The sequence below is a fragment of the Podarcis raffonei genome, chromosome 2 (assembly GCF_027172205.1).
Source record: "Podarcis raffonei isolate rPodRaf1 chromosome 2, rPodRaf1.pri, whole genome shotgun sequence".
Taxonomy (NCBI): domain Eukaryota; kingdom Metazoa; phylum Chordata; class Lepidosauria; order Squamata; family Lacertidae; genus Podarcis; species Podarcis raffonei.
In genome coordinates this window covers 85859128-85876480 of record NC_070603.1, presented here as the reverse complement: position 1 = coordinate 85876480, position 17353 = coordinate 85859128, and the positions used below count along the sequence as shown (strand labels likewise).

At 43.6% G+C, this 17353-nt stretch overlaps 1 protein-coding gene across 1 annotated transcript in view; it reads left to right on the top strand.

Annotated features, from left to right (window-relative positions):
• ABTB1 (ankyrin repeat and BTB domain containing 1) overlaps positions 1 to 13082 on the top strand; it is a 47452-nt gene extending 34370 nt beyond the window's left edge. Inside the window, exons 9-12 of the mRNA XM_053377995.1 lie at positions 1851 to 1949; positions 2683 to 2850; positions 8654 to 8854; positions 12481 to 13082. Of these exons, the coding sequence (XP_053233970.1) occupies positions 1851 to 1949; positions 2683 to 2850; positions 8654 to 8854; positions 12481 to 12687 (675 nt within the window). The 3' untranslated portion in view covers positions 12688 to 13082. The remainder of the gene's footprint in view (positions 1 to 1850; positions 1950 to 2682; positions 2851 to 8653; positions 8855 to 12480) is intronic.
• The last annotated feature ends 4271 nt before the right edge of the window (positions 13083 to 17353 follow it).

The following is a 17353-nucleotide window of genomic DNA, read 5'->3' as shown; positions in this document are numbered from 1 at the left end:
CCTTCCCTCAAATAGTCAACCTCCTGTAATGTTTTTTCCCTAAAAAAAAACCCAGCAACATCGGGTATAATATTCACTGTTACAGGATTATAGTTGTTTTTAGCACTTTATATAAAAAAAGAAGTTTGTTTTTCCACTCTTTGCCAAACTATCGAACATCAAAATTTGGCATATTTACCCGCCCAGCTTTCTTTCAGCAGCTTTTGGTACATACCCAGATTATCATGTTTCCTCAAGATTAGTCATTAAATATGTTGTGTTTTGGTTTGTGTGTTAATCTTCACTGTATGAAACAACAGGAACAAGAAGACAAAGCTGCTGTTTGTCCCACAAATTTTGTTCAGTGAATAACTGACAGCAGCTGTGTATATCAGTAATATTTGGGAACGATAGATAATCTCCTAAGACTAAATGTAAATATCCCTGTCCTACAGTTCACTTAAAGGTAAAGGTACCCCTGCTCGTACGGGCCAGTCTTGCCAGACTCTAGGGTTGTGCGCCCATCTCACTCTATAGGCCGGGGGGCCAGCGCTGTCCGCAGACACTTCCGGGTCACGTGGCCAGCGTGACAAGCTGCATCTGGCGAGCCAGCGCAGCACACGGAACGCCGTTTACCTTCCCGCTAGTAAGCGGTCCCTATTTATCTACTTGCACCCAGGGGTGCTTTCGAACTGCTAGGTTGGCAGGCGCTGGGACCGAGCAACGGGAGCGCACCCCGCCGCGGGGTTTCGAACCGCCGACCTTTCGATCGGCAAGTCCTAGGCGCTGAGGCTTTAACCCACAGCGCCACCCGTGCCCCACAGTTCACTTACTATTCTCTAAAAACAAATCTTTGTAATCTCAGTTCTCTGCATTTTACTATGTTAGCCTGATTTGTTTTTCAGACCCCATCAATAGCAAAACACCATGGTGGTCAAATTATGCACTGAAATCCCAAAGCCACCTTTTCTCTCCCCAATGCCCGATCTATAGTTATTACAGCTCTACCTATTAGGAAAATAGGTATAAAAAGGTAAAGGTACCCCTGCCCGTACGGGCCAGTCTTGCCAAACTCTAGGGTTGTGCGCTCATCTCACTCTATAGGCTGGGAGCCAGCGCTGTCTGGAGACACTTCCGGGTCACGTGGCCAGCGTGACAAAGCTGCATCTGGCAAGCCAGCGCAGCACACGGAACGCCGTTTACCTTCCCGCTAGTAAGCGGTCCCTATTTATCTACTTGCACCCGGGGGTGCTTTCGAACTGCTAGGTTGGCAGGCGCTGGGACCGAGCAACGGGAGCGCACCCCGCCGCGGGGATTCGAACCGCCGACCTTTCGATCGGCAAGTCCTAGGCGCTGAGGCTTTAACCCACAGCGCCACCCGCGTCCCTTAGGAAAATAGGTATACATGTGTTTAATTTACTGCTTAAGGAATTGTCATGTGTTAATTTTTATGCCCTTTACTTTATCTCTTAATGTAATAAATCCTGGAATCAGGATGCAGGTTGGCAAAACTAAAGTTCTGCAGATTTAAGAGAGATTTGGATATTGTAAACTTCTGTATATTCATCTTCTTGGCCAAATTATTGTTTACATCCTGCTCTGCAGCTCTCATGTTTTGAAGTTGTTATTACTGATGACTTTATTTGCTAGATTCACTGAAATGAAATTAAAAACTTTTTTAAAAAGTAGAGGTGATTGTCTGAATGCACCCTCAGTCTTACAAAGCTTGGTTAATGCCTTGTGAGAATACTTTAGGATTTATTGCTTAAGTATAGAGGAATGTTTCTGTCTGGTGATAGGTATTTATTTTAAAAGGGGTCCTAATACAGAAGGTGTCATAACAATTTTTTTTCCTGTTTCTGTATGTACAGGTAGGTTTTGGAGAGTTGCCTTTTGACAGCACTGACAACTTTAGCAGCTGTCCTGACGTTTGTTTCCGGGTGGCAGAATACAATTTCTTGTGTCACAAGGTATGTATTCATATTGACTTAATTTACTAGGGCAGCTTTTTTGCTTGCATCTTCCAATTTGGCACATACCAAGGTATATTTCTAAAGCCAGACAGATTTGTAAAACTACGTTGCGGGAGCAGGGGGAGCAGGGATTCTAAGGAAGTGCTCACTGCAATTCATGAGCATGCTGATTGTCTAGTACACAACAGAATCCCATGCCTGCCTACTCAGAAGTAAGTCACAATGAGTTTTGTGGGACTTAGTCCCTGGTACGAACTGTCCCACTGTCTCTTGGAAGTGATTGGTATTAAATGTTTCTGCCTGACAGCTTTTCTTAGCCACATGGCTGCAGTGCTATGTGACACTGAAGACGACAATTATAGAGCCTCCAGCTGAAATGAGAAGCTCACCGCATGCTTTTTCATATTCCCAGCTCTACTAAATGAGCTAGTGTGAACTGCCAGTACCTGCTATGCTAAGGCCAGCAGTCTGAGCACATGTGTAGCCGCATAAGTTGAGAATCGCCTGTATGTTTCTACATGCTTTAAATGTGTGGGTTTCTTAAGCTGTATTACATCACTGATAGGTGAGCTGCCTTGGACTCCCTTGGGAGGTAGGGCAGGATGTAAATGTAATAAATAAACCTTAGAAAGCCAGGAGGGTCAATAGAAATCATTTATATCTGGTTGCTCTCCTGGTGTGCAGGGCAATGGTGAGCCAGGGAGATTCCTGCTTTCTTCTCTTCTTGCAGGCATTTTTCTGTGGCCGCAGTGACTATTTCAAAGCACTCCTAGAGGATCACTTCTCTGAAAGCGAGGAGCTGCAGACCCAACCTAGCATCCCTGTAGTTACCCTCCATAACATTTCAGAGGAAATCTTCATCAGGGTCCTCTATTACATCTACAGTGATGACACAGAGGTGAGTTTTCAATTTTCACCCTTTCTGAGCACAGCCCATTTCTAGAACGTTGGTTCTAGCCAGGACTGCTGTGGTCCTGGGAGAAAAGTGCCAGAATTGCCACTGTGTGGTGGGAACAGAGTATTAAGCTTATTTAATGAGGCCTGTTAACTTGCAAATGTCCCAACCATGGGATAAAAGAACCCTATCTGTTCCTGTGAAATCATAGAATCATAGAGTTGGAAAGGGACCCTGAGGATCATCTAGTCCAACCCCCTGCAATGCAGGAAAATGCAGCTTTCCCATATGGAGACCGAACCTGCAACCATGGTGTTATCAGCACCATGCTCTAGCCAACAGCTATTCAGCTTACCCTGGATCTTTTGCTTATCTTTCACTGCATATTAATACATCACCATAAAAAGCCATGCAGCAGTCGTTCAATAAACATTTCCCCCATTTTCTTGCCTTTTCTAGTGGGTCTTATGTCCCTCCCTCCCAAAATGCTTGAATTTTATTTGAGGTTAGACGTGAACTTTATTTACAAGACTGCAGTTCAGCCATCCGTAAATGACAAGAAACAACCGCCATGGATAAAAATATATCCTCTAAGTCAACATGTCTCTCATACTGACTGCTTTCTTGCCCCCATGTGGTCCATTTTTTCTGATGCCAACTGGGAGTACTCACTCATCTGAGGAATTCTGTGACAGCACTAGAATACATAGGGCGGTCAATCTGCCACTAGGGGGCAGTGCCAATACACAGTGAACTAGCTAGAGATGCACTGTTTTCTCCTGTTTGTACTGCTGCTTGTCTCATTCAGAACAAAAGGCGTGGTTGCACTTTTCCCAGAAGTCCTAATCTAGATTGAATACTGGAGTGTGTGAATCCTGCACTTGTTGCACAGGACTTGGCATAGGATGCTTAAGGAATTGTTGAGTGTGTGTTGTGTTTTGAGTAACCAGAGGGTCTGCAAATGTAGGAGATGCAAAACCTCAGGGTGGTGTCCATGCTGTCAAAATGGTTACAGGCATTTGCCTGTCGACCAAAAGTTGACGCAGAACTTTTGGTCACTGTGGAGCAAAAGTGTTGCTGCTGTCAACATCAGCAGCCTGTTGTGGTGCTGTCTAAGCAAGTGAGTGGCGAATCTGTGGGAAAAGGAACACGGCAGCAGCAACACTCAGCAAGAACGGTTTGGGGGATGAAGCCATCACTGAAAGAAAGGCTTGTCAAATGTCTCGTTAATATCCTGAGAAGTGCATATGCATTTTGGCTGCAGTCTCCCGTCAGCTACAGGACTGACAGGTGAAGTGGGAGGTGGTAATCTCATTCCCAAGGAAATTGAATCCCTGTCATGCAGTGAGCTAGCTCCAGCTCACTGCTCTGAGCTCAGAAACGCAGCAAACTGGAAAGCAAGAGCACTTTCAGAACTGAAAAATAGCTGCAGCTTTCCCTCTCCTCCAGTGGAATTATACATTGGCTGGCTCTCTCAGAGCTGCCATTTGCCTTGTTTTGTGTGCTGTTCCTTTAGAGAGCAGGGCTGGGGGACCAGATGTTGCTGGACCCCATTGGTTGTGCTGGCTGGGATTTTTGGGAGTGTGACTGAAGGCTATAGGTTCCCCACTCCTGCCTTAGAATACTTACATGTTGTGCTGGGGGGGGGGTGTGGAGAGACTGAGAGCCATCTTCAGCTAGTTGTTGTCACAGACTCTTACCCCTAAATCTCATTGCGTCTGGAAGGCATTTCACACTGTAGGGAAGTGAGATGCTAAAGGGTAGAATGTAGTGAGAGCAACTTTGCTCTGCAGAATACTCTCTGAGACCATGAATCTCTTTTCCCCCCTTGATCTGTCGTCCTGCAGGGCAAGAAGCAAAGCTGCCAACCAAACCATCTGTCCTTGTTTTCTTTCAAGCTAAGGAACTCTTGAAACAATTATCTTCTTCTTGACACACACACACACACCCATCCCTTGCTTTAAGGCTAGGGAAGTTTCTTTTAAAAATCATGACCCATAGCACAAGCATTCCTGTTCTTGAGTAATTCCAAAATTTGGGTATGGATTACTACTGAACTTCTTTGCATTTCAGATGTTATTTTTATTAATTACTTCCCCTTCACCATAACGTCCCAGGGCAGGACCCAACAGTTTAAAATAAAATACTAAAAACAGTTTAAAGCAAATGGGATGGGTCTTACAAATACATATATCAACTGTCAAAGGTCAGAGATGCATCTTCATCAGCATATGATGAAAACTGCATAGCGAGGGCACCAGAAACACCACTGTCAGGAGGGTATTCCACAACTTAGGGGCTGACACAGAGAATGCCCTCCCCAATTCCCCACCCCTGCTGAACTTCTGAAGGCAGTGGAACAACCAAGAGGGCCCAACAGAGTTTGTAGGAAAGGAGGTGACATTTCCGATATTTGGGGCCTAAGATGTTTGGGGCTTTAAACACTGAAATGAGCTCCTTGACTTGGGCCTGGAAATGAAGTGGCATCTAATGCAGCTGTTTTAAGACAGGGTTCTACAAGTTCCAAATGCGACCCCAGCCAGTAATGTGGCTGATGCACTTGGGCTACCTGAAGTTTCCAAGTGGTCTTCAAGGGCAGCTGCTTGTAGAGTGCAATAATCCAGTCTGGGAGTTACCAGAGCATGGAGTACAGTGGCCAACATCTCTGTTGCAAAGTTGGCTGTAACTGGCAAACCAGTCAGGAATAGCTGGCAAGCCAACACCCCTAGCCACCGAGGCTACCTGGGCCTCTAGGTGACCCAGGTGTAGACCCAAAGTACAGAATTGCTCCTTCCAGGGACATGCAAGCCCATCCAGACCAGGCTGTCTCACATATTCACTACTGTAGATTCACTGCTCAGAGGTATGAATCTGTCTCCCTATATACTCCACTTAGAAGTGGGATCTTTTTTTGTTTCTATATTTTCCCACAGTAATGCCCAGGCTAGTGTTCATGGGAATGCCCTCCCAAAATGTCCAGAAACTTCTGCTGGTTTAAAAACTGGTGACCGGTGTTGCATCTGTTCCTTGTAAAAGGGGTATGATAGAAGTGTGAATAGTAATAACCAGGGACAGGGTGTCATGAGCATTTTATGCCACTGTCAAAAGAGCTGTATTGCCTCCTCCTTGGTTACTGGGCACATTTTTACCTATAAAGTTCAGCACAACCTTGGACTGGGGTGTCCGAAGCAACATTCTCCACATGAACTCACCCAGCAGTGAATTTCCTTGCCTGTCTGAGACCCTTTCCTGGTAGCTCCCTGCCTTCTGAGGTTAGGTGGTTGGAGAGAGATTGCTTTTTCAGGGTTGACACACACATTCTAGAATTACTCCCTGATTTGTTTCTGGCACGTTTTGCTATTACCTCTTAAGCACTAGATGAAGACTTTCTTGCTTTGTTAGGCTTTTAATGACACCTGCCTTGCCTTTTTATGCTATCTGCTTCCCCCGGCATGTGTCTTTGTTTTCAATGGCTCTTCGTTTTGTGCCATCTGTTGCTGTTTTTATTTCATGGTTGGCCACCTTGAAACAATTCTTTTTAAAACTACACAAGTTATAGTGCTAAAATGTGGCCTGTACATCTGTACTCTCCTTAGGTTCACTTCCTGCTGACTTTGGTTTTAGTCCTCCTCCTAAATCATTTCTTTCTTTCTTTTAAAAAAGACACATCTCTGGTAAATGTTTGCCATGTGAAGAAGTTTCAAAATGCAGTGACTGAGGAGGGAACTGAACAGTGCAAACTCTTCATCCTCGGAATAACAGTGAAATGGGCAAAAGCAATAGACCCGCATATCAGACATTCAGGATTTTCTCCCAACACTTTTTCGAAGAAAACAATAGGGAGATCTTCCCCTCTTGAGCCCAGTACAATGTTTAGCTTGTTAGCGCCAGACTTCATAATACCTACAACAATTGAGGCTAGGTCTGCTTTGAAGCAGAGTGAAGCAACACACTATAGGTGGTAGTGGTAGAGAAGAGATGAGGCCATAGTTTGGTGTCTGAAGGATGCAGAAAGAAAGAAGTGTTGCTGGGTGCCATTTAGGCTGTTCTTCAGACAACAGAATGCTCTGGGTTAGCACTGACATCATGAGTTGTCATATTTGTGTATGGCAGTGGAAATAGCAAGGCTCTTGGCTGTAATGGCCAGTTAACTGTGCTGTGCCAGTTTACTATAGTGTTCTTTACAAAGAAGAATAATTTAGTTTAGTTTCTTCAGTTCTTTTTTTAAAAAGATTTTCTTGGCTTACAAAAGTACATGCCTTGTCTCTTTAGTTTCTTCAGTTCTATGTAACTAAAGTCCAGCAAATCTTTGCAGAGAATCCACTGGAGCATTGCTGCTTTCACTTTCAAACAGCAGCAAAACTACTTGCAATGGGACTTCTAGAATCATAGAATTTTAAAGCTGGAATGGACCCCGAGGGTCATCTAGTCCAATCCCCTGTAGTGAAAGAATCTCGGGTTACTGATACATGGTCCCAATTAAATGAACATCAAGGATTTGAACTGACGAGGCAAAGAGGAATGGCAAAGTCAGATTTGTCTTGGTGTTATGTTTCGGAATGCTTGGATGAGTTGCTTAAAGTGTCTGGGAGGAGGAAATGTCAAAGCCAGGCAATTCAAATCATAGCAGTGAACTTGCAGTGAATATTAAGACAAATTTCCTGGGCCTAGATTTTTTGCAAGAGGGTGATTGGTGTACGTGGCATGGGGCTTAGCAGCTTGCAGGGGACAAGGAGCTAATGGAGGAGAGGAGTATTATCTGTTGCACCATTGCACACTGGCTGTGTCCACGTTTCCTCCAAACAAATCATGAGCTCAGGTTCTACTGACACAACAACAAGCCCAAGACTTGTGGTTTGTTGCTTCCAGTATGGTGTGGCCAGGAGCAGGAGAAGAGTGAAATAGGAACTTACAGGCATTAAACCATAGTTAACTGGCTAAGTGAAGCATACGAACAAGGTCTCTTAAGTCACTTGCATTTGATCGTTAAGCAAAACAAGCAGTGGTCCAGTATGAGAGCACTTTTAAAAAATGATCCTGCTGTAAGCATGCATGTCTAAAGACTCTTGTTGGTATGATGCACCTGTGCAACTTTCAGAAATGATCCGAGTGGTGTGGTGGTAATGGATTCCTGCTGCATCCAACTCACAAAATACTCCTTCAGCAAAAGTTCTATGAATGGCACATTCCAACAAAATGCACACGCAGGCATTTATGGAAATAATTACTAAAGATGACCCAGCACTGGATTTAGTGCAGGTGGTTCCCCTGCACAGGGCGCCAAGGTGAGGGGGCGCAAAATGATGATAATAATAATAATTTAAAAACCTATATTTATACGGGTGCTTACTGAAAAGATCCATTAAAAAAAGCAGGTGTAGCAAAATGAATTATTGTGAAAATAATTAATATTTAGATACCCAAGACTATCGTAGAGCATCTTAGTGATGACTTCTGTGCATTGTCAGGAGATATATCATATCCAGACAAAACTGCACTTGGTGAATGACCTGCAACTGAAGATTTATCCAGGCCTGAGAATTTTTCAGAAGTGTTGTTGTAAAATATTTTCACTGGTATGGGTTTGAGCTGGCAAAGCTAAGTCTTGTATGTGAGTATTTGATTTGGTTGTGCTTGTGCCTAGACTTTTAAACTAGTTATGAACTTCAAGTCTTCGGGCAGAATATAAATAAATTGCATTTAATCATATAAATGAGGGTCACTGTTGCAGTCAGATGTGATTTACAGACAGGGTTTTAGTTTTGATACCGAGCCCATTTTGATGGATGCCCTTTTGTCATGGCAGCTGTCTCCTGATAATGCCTACGAAGTGCTTTGCGTCGCAGACATGTACCTGTTACCTGGGCTCAAGCGCCTTTGTGGGAGGACTTTGGCCCAGGTTCTCGATGAGGAAAGTGTTGTCAGCATCTGGAAGATCGCAAAGCTGTTTCAGCTGACCCGGCTGGAGGACCAGTGCACGGAGTACATGGCAAAGATCATTGAGAAGGTAAGGAGGGGAGCTTTCCCTAGGGATGGGTTGTATGCAGCAGCCAACAAGTAACCAGCATTCATCTCTCTCAAAGCCTTTTAAGCCTGGTGTATGCATAGTTGCCCACATTTCTTAAAAACAAGGCATCATGTTCTCTGTAGAAGAGAGTGCCTGTAGAGCAGCAAGGAACGTTTACATGGAGGACTGTGGATCAACTGCTTGCCTGAACTAGTTGCTTGGTTAGTTTATTTGAAATGTGAGGATTTTCAGGTGCAGAAGTAACACACAAAAGAGCTCAGTATCCTAAGTAGTCCTAAAATATGGTGGCACAGTTTGCATTTTAGAGAGAGTTCTCATACATATAAACTTTCTGTTGATTTGTATCAATTGTGGCAGATTCAAAAGTCTATTACTTTACTGTAAGCTTCTGTCAGCGCTGCCCAAGGTCCCAGCTCACACAAGACCAACGCTGCTTCTTTCTCTAGTATAAAAGTCTTTATTGAAGTTCAGTTTCACTTCCAGGCGCGCAGCGCGCAACGCTACGTCTATACCTTAGACCGTCGAAGCTCCATCTGAATCTCCTCCCCCCTGACACCAGTTTAAGATTCTAGCCTTACTCCACCTCTTCCTCTGTTCCTTCCTTCTCTGGGTCCGCCTGCTAGTCGGAGTCTCAGCCCTCCTAGACTCCTCTGACGCTGAGTCCCCTGACTCTTCCCCCTCCCTCCTTCGGGCTTTCGGACCTGGCTCCCAATCCGGGTTTTCTGCTGTCCCGCGCTCCTCCACATTTGAACTTGGCGCGCGCGCGCAGCCTCCCACTTTCCTTCTGACCGTTACACTTGTGTCACTGCTCCCTCTTTCGGGGAGGCTAGCTGGACCTGGCCTTCCCTCCGTTTCCCCACTTCCCGATGGGGGCGTGGTTACCCCTGACTCATCTTCTCTCCCCGCTGGAGGAGAGGCTGGTCCTGACTCATGTGACTCTTCCCCCCCACTGTGCTCTGGTGGGGGAACTGGTCCTGATCCTCCGCTGCTCCCTTGGGAGTCCCCTCTGGTCCCTTGTTTATGGAGCGTCCCCCCTGGGACCCCCCTTGCCCTTACCATAGGCGCCCCCTTCTGGGAATCTTCTGATTCGCTGGAGAAGCTCATGGAATCTCTCGGGTCACTGTCATATTCCCCTACACTCCCCTCTGATTCCTCTCCTCCGCTCTCTATTTGCTCTCTCCCCTGCTCTTCTGCTCCTGAGCCTCTGACAGCTTCCATGGAGAAGCATTGGCCTAATAATACAAGCCATATCTTCTTGTGCTGAATCTTGGTTACAAAGATCAGTTTGTCCCACAACCCCACCAGGTTGCACCTTAAGCATTAACTACATTGCAGACCTCAGTTATGTGCAGAGTACATACATCCTGCTACTTTAATCCCATATTATATCATGCCGACTCCCCAAGAAATGCTTAGGCAAGGATTATTTGAAATATCTCCCAACTAAATGGGTGCAGAAATCTAAATTGTGCTTTAACTGGCCAGTACTAACATGCATTTATGCCAATGTTTGCCCCAGGAGAAGAGCAAGAGTGCTGCCTTCTTTCCATCTCCTCTCCTGCTTGACCAGTTGTAGTATTGACAGTCCCATACTACAGTCCCATGAACACAGGTTCACAGTCTTGTCTCTGCTGGGCATTTGGGAGCCTGGTCAATTCACTGATTCTTTTTTTTTAAAATGGCTCTAATTCGCACACCCACACAAATGGCAACTATTCTTAACAGGCTTTGAGAAAGGTGTGAAATTCTTTCTTGACTGTGAAAGCACATTGAAGAAAATGATTTCTTAACAGATCCACTTATACAAAAGTTCCTCTCCCATTTGAAAACCCAGTGAAAACAAGCAGGAAGTGGTTCTTAGTGGGGAGCCCTTTGTTAGCCAAACAAAAATCAGGACTTCCCATTTAAGTGCACCACTGTTAAGAATTCTAAAGGATTCTGTTTTTCCTGCACCTTCGCCGTGCTAGTACAATAGGCACCAATATTTTCTTTAGATGATGAATTTATATTGGAATATAGAGGCACAGGCCTGTGGAACCATGTTTTTTGTAGCCTTTGGTGGGTATCCTACTTCATCAGCCTTTTTCGCTTCTGTGAAAAATTGTTCTAAACGCCTATTCCTGCTTTACAGTGTATGGGAATCTTTGTTAAATGTTTGAGCAGTACCCACAAAGTCAGTGGGCTGGGACAGCTAGTGAATAAGTTGACCAAGATTGCTTAGATTAAGTGGGTGCTATGTAATGGCTAAAACACCAGTTCTAGAGTGACCTTGTGTTGGGTAACTTTTTGTTTCTGAGGTTAAATAGTTCAGTAAATGGTGGGATGGAGGGAGCAAGAGGGATGGGTGGTTCCAAACAGAAAGCCTTTATGTAGGTCCAGTTACAGATAGGTAGCCGTGTTGGTCTGCCATAGTCAAAACAAAAAATTTTTTTCCTTCCAGTAGCACCTTAAAGACCAACTAAGTTAGTTCTTGGTATGAGCTTTCGTGTGCATGCACACTTCTTCAGATACACTGAAACAGAAGTTGCCAGATCCCTCTATATAGTGAGAAGGTGGGGAGGGGTATTACTCAGAAGGGTGGTGGGAATGGGTGATTGGCAGATAGCTGTGATGAGCCTGTTGACGACTCTTAACGACTGCAATAGGTCTTACAGGAAAAAGCAAGGGGTGAGAAAGTGAAAAATGGCTTTGTCATGTATAATGAGATAAGAATCCAATGTCTTTGTTCAGACCAGGTCTCTCCATGGTTTTAAGTTTGGTAATGAGTTGCAATTCAGCAGCTTCTCTTTCCAGTCTATTTCTGAAATTCCTTTGTAGTAAAACAGCTACTTTGAGATCTTGTATAGAATGTCCTGGGAGATTGAAGTGTTCTCCTACTGGTTTCTCTGTCTTGTGATTCACTTTCTCACCCCTTGCTTTTTCCTGTAAGACCTATTGCAGTCGTTAAGAGTCGTCAACAGGCTCATCACAGCTATCTGCCAATCACCCATTCCCACCACCCTTCTGAGTAATACCCCTCCCCACCTTCTCACTATATAGAGGGATCTGGCAACTTCTGTTTCAGTGTATCTGAAGAAGTGTGCATGCACATGAAAGCTCATACCAAGAACTAACTTAGTTGGTCTTTAAGGTGCTACTGGAAGGAAAAAAAATTTTTGTTTTTCCTTTATGTAGGAAACATGTTTTTGGTTTTTTTAAGGTTTCAGATAGTTGTGCTGCCATTTTTTAATGGCAAAGTTGCATCCCACACCTAGGTCTGCATTTTTTTAAAGAGATGCTTTTCTTGCTTGCCAGGTCTTTATCAAATTATTGAGCTGAATTAGGCCTCCTTATGGAAAAGGTGGTCTCTTTTGTGTGGTGTTACAATAAAGTGATTCTTCCTCCCACTATTCTGAAATTTAATATTATGCTTTCAGTGTGAATCTTTTTTATTTTCTTTTTTTTTGGTAACTCATGTCCATATGATGCATAATTGTACACACTGAATCAGAATTTCTTCTGTACTACTACTGCTGTTTAAAATTCTAAATGACATCATTATGCTGAGGACTCTAATGTGCTTATCAGCCTGCCAATTTCCATCACCACTTCTCTTTCCAATCTAGCTAGTGGAGTTTGAGGAGTTTGCTGTGGCAGTGAAGGAGAATGCTGAGGCAGTTGAAGAACGGCAGGAGACAGACTCAATCCCTCTTGTTGACGACATCCGTTTCCACATAACCAGCAACGTGCAAACATACAGTGCAATTGAAGAAGCCAATCAGAAACTGGAAGCTCTGGATAATCTTCTGGCCAGCATAGGACTTGAATGCTAATCTGGGACATCACCCTGTGTGACTTCACAGTAGATCAGCTCAGAGTTCCCTCTCCTCGCCCCCCCCCCCCGGGGTTTTGTAGCTGCTTTCCCCTTTTATGCATAATTTCAGTTTCTAACTTAACATTCTGATAATTGCATACTGATCTACCTTTCTTCTCATGAGAACCAGGTCCCCGGAAGCAGCTCAGATTTGAAAACATTGCTGCTTGTACAAGATAGTGCTGATGGGGGATCTGCAAACCAAATTGAATGAATGTATTGATTGGCATATTGTGAGGCTGCCAGATGTTGCAGGCCAGCGATGCCTAGTGAAAATTGGTGCAGCCTGCAAGAACATTGGCACAACACCTTCCTGCAAGCAGATTAAATTCAAGGCAGTTGCTGGTTAATGAATGAATCAGACTGCCTTTCATGATCCATATTTTACAGGATAATTAGGGAGATAGGCACTTTTACTTCTACAGGCCTACAGAAATGTTGTGCTTGTGCAGTGGTATCTGCATTTGCCTGCTGCTTGCCTTGCAGAAATGGCTGTGTTTATTCATCCTGCAGCCTTATCTTCCAGATTTGCACAGTGGGGACAGAGCAGAACCTTGGCTTTCTAACCCAGATGCCTTATTATTCAGCAAGCTCCTGTTCAATTCAGGTGTCCCATTTGTTTTTTTTATTCCCCATTTCTGCAGTTCTTACTGGAATACAGTAGTACTCCACGAAATTGCACGGCTCAACTTTTGTCTTGAGTGCAAACACACTTGGCCACCTACTCCTTACATATTACTTTTGTAGAGGATGCTCAAATGCTGATGTTTAGCAGGAACTTTAGTCATGTGTCTGTTCCACTTCAAGCATAGTTGTGACATTTTGTAGATATTGCTGGGCTTGGAAGTTTAGTTCAGGTGGTTCGCAAAGTCTTCAAATCCTGGTTTGGAGTATGTGAGTGTATGTGTGGCATGCAGCATTTCCCCCTTTCTCAAGGAAGCATAACTTATTGCCCTATTCAGGTAGTGGGGTGGGGTGGGGTAGAACTGTCATGCAACCATCTTCACCCCCTGACCGCCCAGTGCCAACGCACTTGACCTCACATTGGCATAGATCCAAATAGCGTGATCAACACATTGCGAAATTAGGGTCTATGAATCACATTACTCTGGTATATGCATGTTGGTGTACAGACAAGAAAAGCAGTGTCTCACTACTGCTCAAGAGTGTGCAGTGTGTCATCTCCCCCTGCCCCTCCCTTTAGAGATAGCAGGAGTTGGAGGCAGCTACAATCTGGGCTTGCATAGTGCTAAACTCTACTGAATTGAGTGAAACAGCTGCTTGTAACAAAGCTTACCAAGGCATGTCCTTTAAGGCTGCCACAAGTTAGTAGGTTTTTTTAAACACAAACCCCTCTTAAAATCTTCCTAGCAAGCGCTACTTTGAGACTTTGGCAATTGGAGAACATATTGGGAGGAGGTGGAGATGTGAACAACGCAGGAAAGGGCTGTGTTGCCTAACATGGAAACTTTCCTAGCTAAGATAATGCAGTGGCTCTGTACCACATAACCTCAAGAATTATGTGCTGTATAAATATAAATATGACAAGGAGGCCCACTTTGGATTATCCTGGCAAATGTGAGGATGATTATTCATATATACAAATACTATTAAGCATGAGTACAATTGCATTAGTAGATGCAGTTGCTCTGGCTGATGTAATACTGGACCTTCAGCTTTCCACTGATAAGTAATCACAATCAAAGTCAGGTCAAGAACTTGTTTTTTCACTTTCCATTGACGGGTGTGATGAAGTGAGAAACTTACATTGGGTCTTTTCCCATTTTCCTATCTGGTTTCTTGACTTGGAACAAGATAATGACATTATATAACCATGTAAGCAGAGTCAGGGCTTACCAGAAGTTACTGCCTGCCACACTGGAGATTCATCTTCCTTTAAATGTTTTGTGATAGAATGGGAAAAGGTAGGGTGGGGGTGTCCTAGATTCTACACCTGTAGTTTATGTCCCTAGAGAGAGACAGTGGCAGGACTGAGTTTTTGGTGTTCTTGGCTCTATCTCAAGGCATATATATCATCCATATTTATGTGATGTTATTCCCATGCAGACTCTCTTAAATGAGGCACTTAAACTCTGACTTATTTCAGTCTCTGCTTTGGAATACACAGCCAGTCTCTGCTTTGGAATACACAGTCTCTAAACAAGTCCCCTTTGAGCCACCACAAATCTACAGTAAGGGTCCATGCAGTATTTGACAAATGAAACTAACTTGATGTAGAATTTGACACTTCTGACTCCTGATTTTGTGCCAAGGAAAGCACATCTCTTAAAAGAATGGTACTTGTTCAAAATCATGTGGAACAGTTCTGTTATGCAGAGGCAGCAAACTAAAAACCTGGCCAAGGTATTGTTTTCCCTACTTTTCACCAAAAAAAGTCACAGAAGTTAAGTTTGATGCTAGAGTGTTTGGGACCTGAATTGGCTAGGCATAATTTCTCTCCATCGTGTAATAGCAACAGCTTGGAAGGGCACCTCACAGAATAAAAGGGCATCATATTGAAAGGGGCACAACTTTATTATTGAGCTGCTGATTTCATTCTGTTCCGTAGTCTTCCTGTTATCATGAAAAAGGCTATCTGCTGAATTTAGCAAACAAATGAGGCTTAACCTTTTAGAGTTCATGCCAATACTGAATTATTGGGGCAAAAACAAACCAGAAGCACAGAAAGTTTTTTTTAAAAAAGGCATACTAGTATTTCTTCTTTCAAGTGTCTGGTAAAGTAAATGTGAAATATAATTAGTTAATTGTCAAGAAGCATGGCACCTGGGTGCTTCTGGTGAAATGACTTCTGACTCTTTCTTTTAATTGTAGAGCCAGTGAAAGAGTGTCAGGGTGGCCTTTGTTTTCTTGCCTAGTAACAAAGGTTTGCCCAGACTGCTAAATATGCTGGAGAAATTAAGAATGGATTGCCAGTGTGAATGAGTTTTATAGTTGCATTTCTGAGTTCAGCTCCTTGGTGAATTGTCCCATCACTCCCAACTAACTGTCTGGTAATATTTAGATTCTTGCCCTTTGCAAGAGGAAACAGATACTAGGAGCCACACTTACAAGTGAAAATTTGCCTATTTTAATAATTTAAAAAATGAAATTAATGGATTTCTAATATTTATTGAACTTGTTTTTCTTGGCTATTGGTTGTAGTTATATTGCAAGACAATTTAAATGTAAATTGTTTCCTTTGTTTACATTGGTTCTGCCCTCTGCTACTTGTTAAAAAGAAAGAGAATGTAAAGCTTTTCAGAATGGCAATATAATAATAATATATTTAAAAGCTTAATATATAAGCATGTGTGCAGCAATAAAGAGTTTATTTCATTAGATCTGGTTTGGATGTGTGTCATTAATTCATTATATGAATGAGTGCTTAAAAGGGTTTCTTACATGCTCTCCACCCCCCTTCCCAGGCAGTAGCTGTGGTTGTGATGACATGGAACTGTCAAATGCCACACAAATGCTTTTCTGCCCTGGCACCATCTTCAGATTAATATGTTGTGCACATGTTATGAGCAAAGAGCTGGGTGCTTAATAGTGGTGACTTGACACCATTTAACTCCATGCTTCTAGTAATGATCCTGAGGTAAATATACTACCTGTAGATGGAGTATTTGCATAATTTCATAGTTCCTTCCTGAAATTCTAGTACCTCATGAAACTCTCCTCCCATGACTCACAGCCTGTGGTAGCAATCAGGGTAGGAGTAAGAAAGGAGGTTGGTGTGAGTCACTCAGAGGGATTTACAATACAGTGGTACCTCTGGTTGCGAACGCCTCTGGTTGCGCATGCTGCGGGTTACAAGCTCCGGTAACCTGGAAGTACCCGCTCCCAGTTGTGAACTTTGCTCCGGGATGTGAGCAGAAATCACACGCCAGAGGCACGCGCACAGCGGAAGGCACACGTTCGCTAATTGCGCCTCAGGTTACGAGTGGTTTCCGGTTACGAACAGACCTCCAGAACGGATTCCATTCGTAACCAGAAGTACCACTGTACCTGGTCCTGTCAGTGAAAACATTTAGGCCTAATATATGGGATCACATGTCACTGGTGGTATGAAAACAGTACTGACGGTTCTGTGTGACCCCACCTCCCCCTGCCTTGAACAGTAGTTTATTTTCTCGGTCCTAGCACATATGGATTTGCCTAATTTTATTTTAGCAGCAGCATTGAATTTGGCTAGTCTGTGAAAGCAACTTGCCCATGAAATTCAGGGACTTCATGACTGGGGAGAGGGGAGAAGGGAAGAAGAAATGTCCGCTTATTCTTGTATATTCTAATGCAACTACCAAAAAGGCATGTACTGACACAGAAGGGACAAAACATGGGCATTGCAATGAGTCTTCCGAAACACTGTTAACATATATGAGTTGCACTCAAGTATTTCTTGTATTATTATTATTTAAATTTGTATACCACCCTTTATCTGTTTATCTGTAGAATGTGCTGTCTACATTCACCTTGAGAATGTCTTGTCATTGCAAACCTAGCTAGGACCAGTTCTGCCCCCAATTCTTGTTTACTCTCTTGCCTATTTCTCTTTTGGAGCCTTCAGAGTTTGCCATCACTGCATGTTCAGAGCTGCTTCTGAACTTGGGATCTTTTCTCAGTTT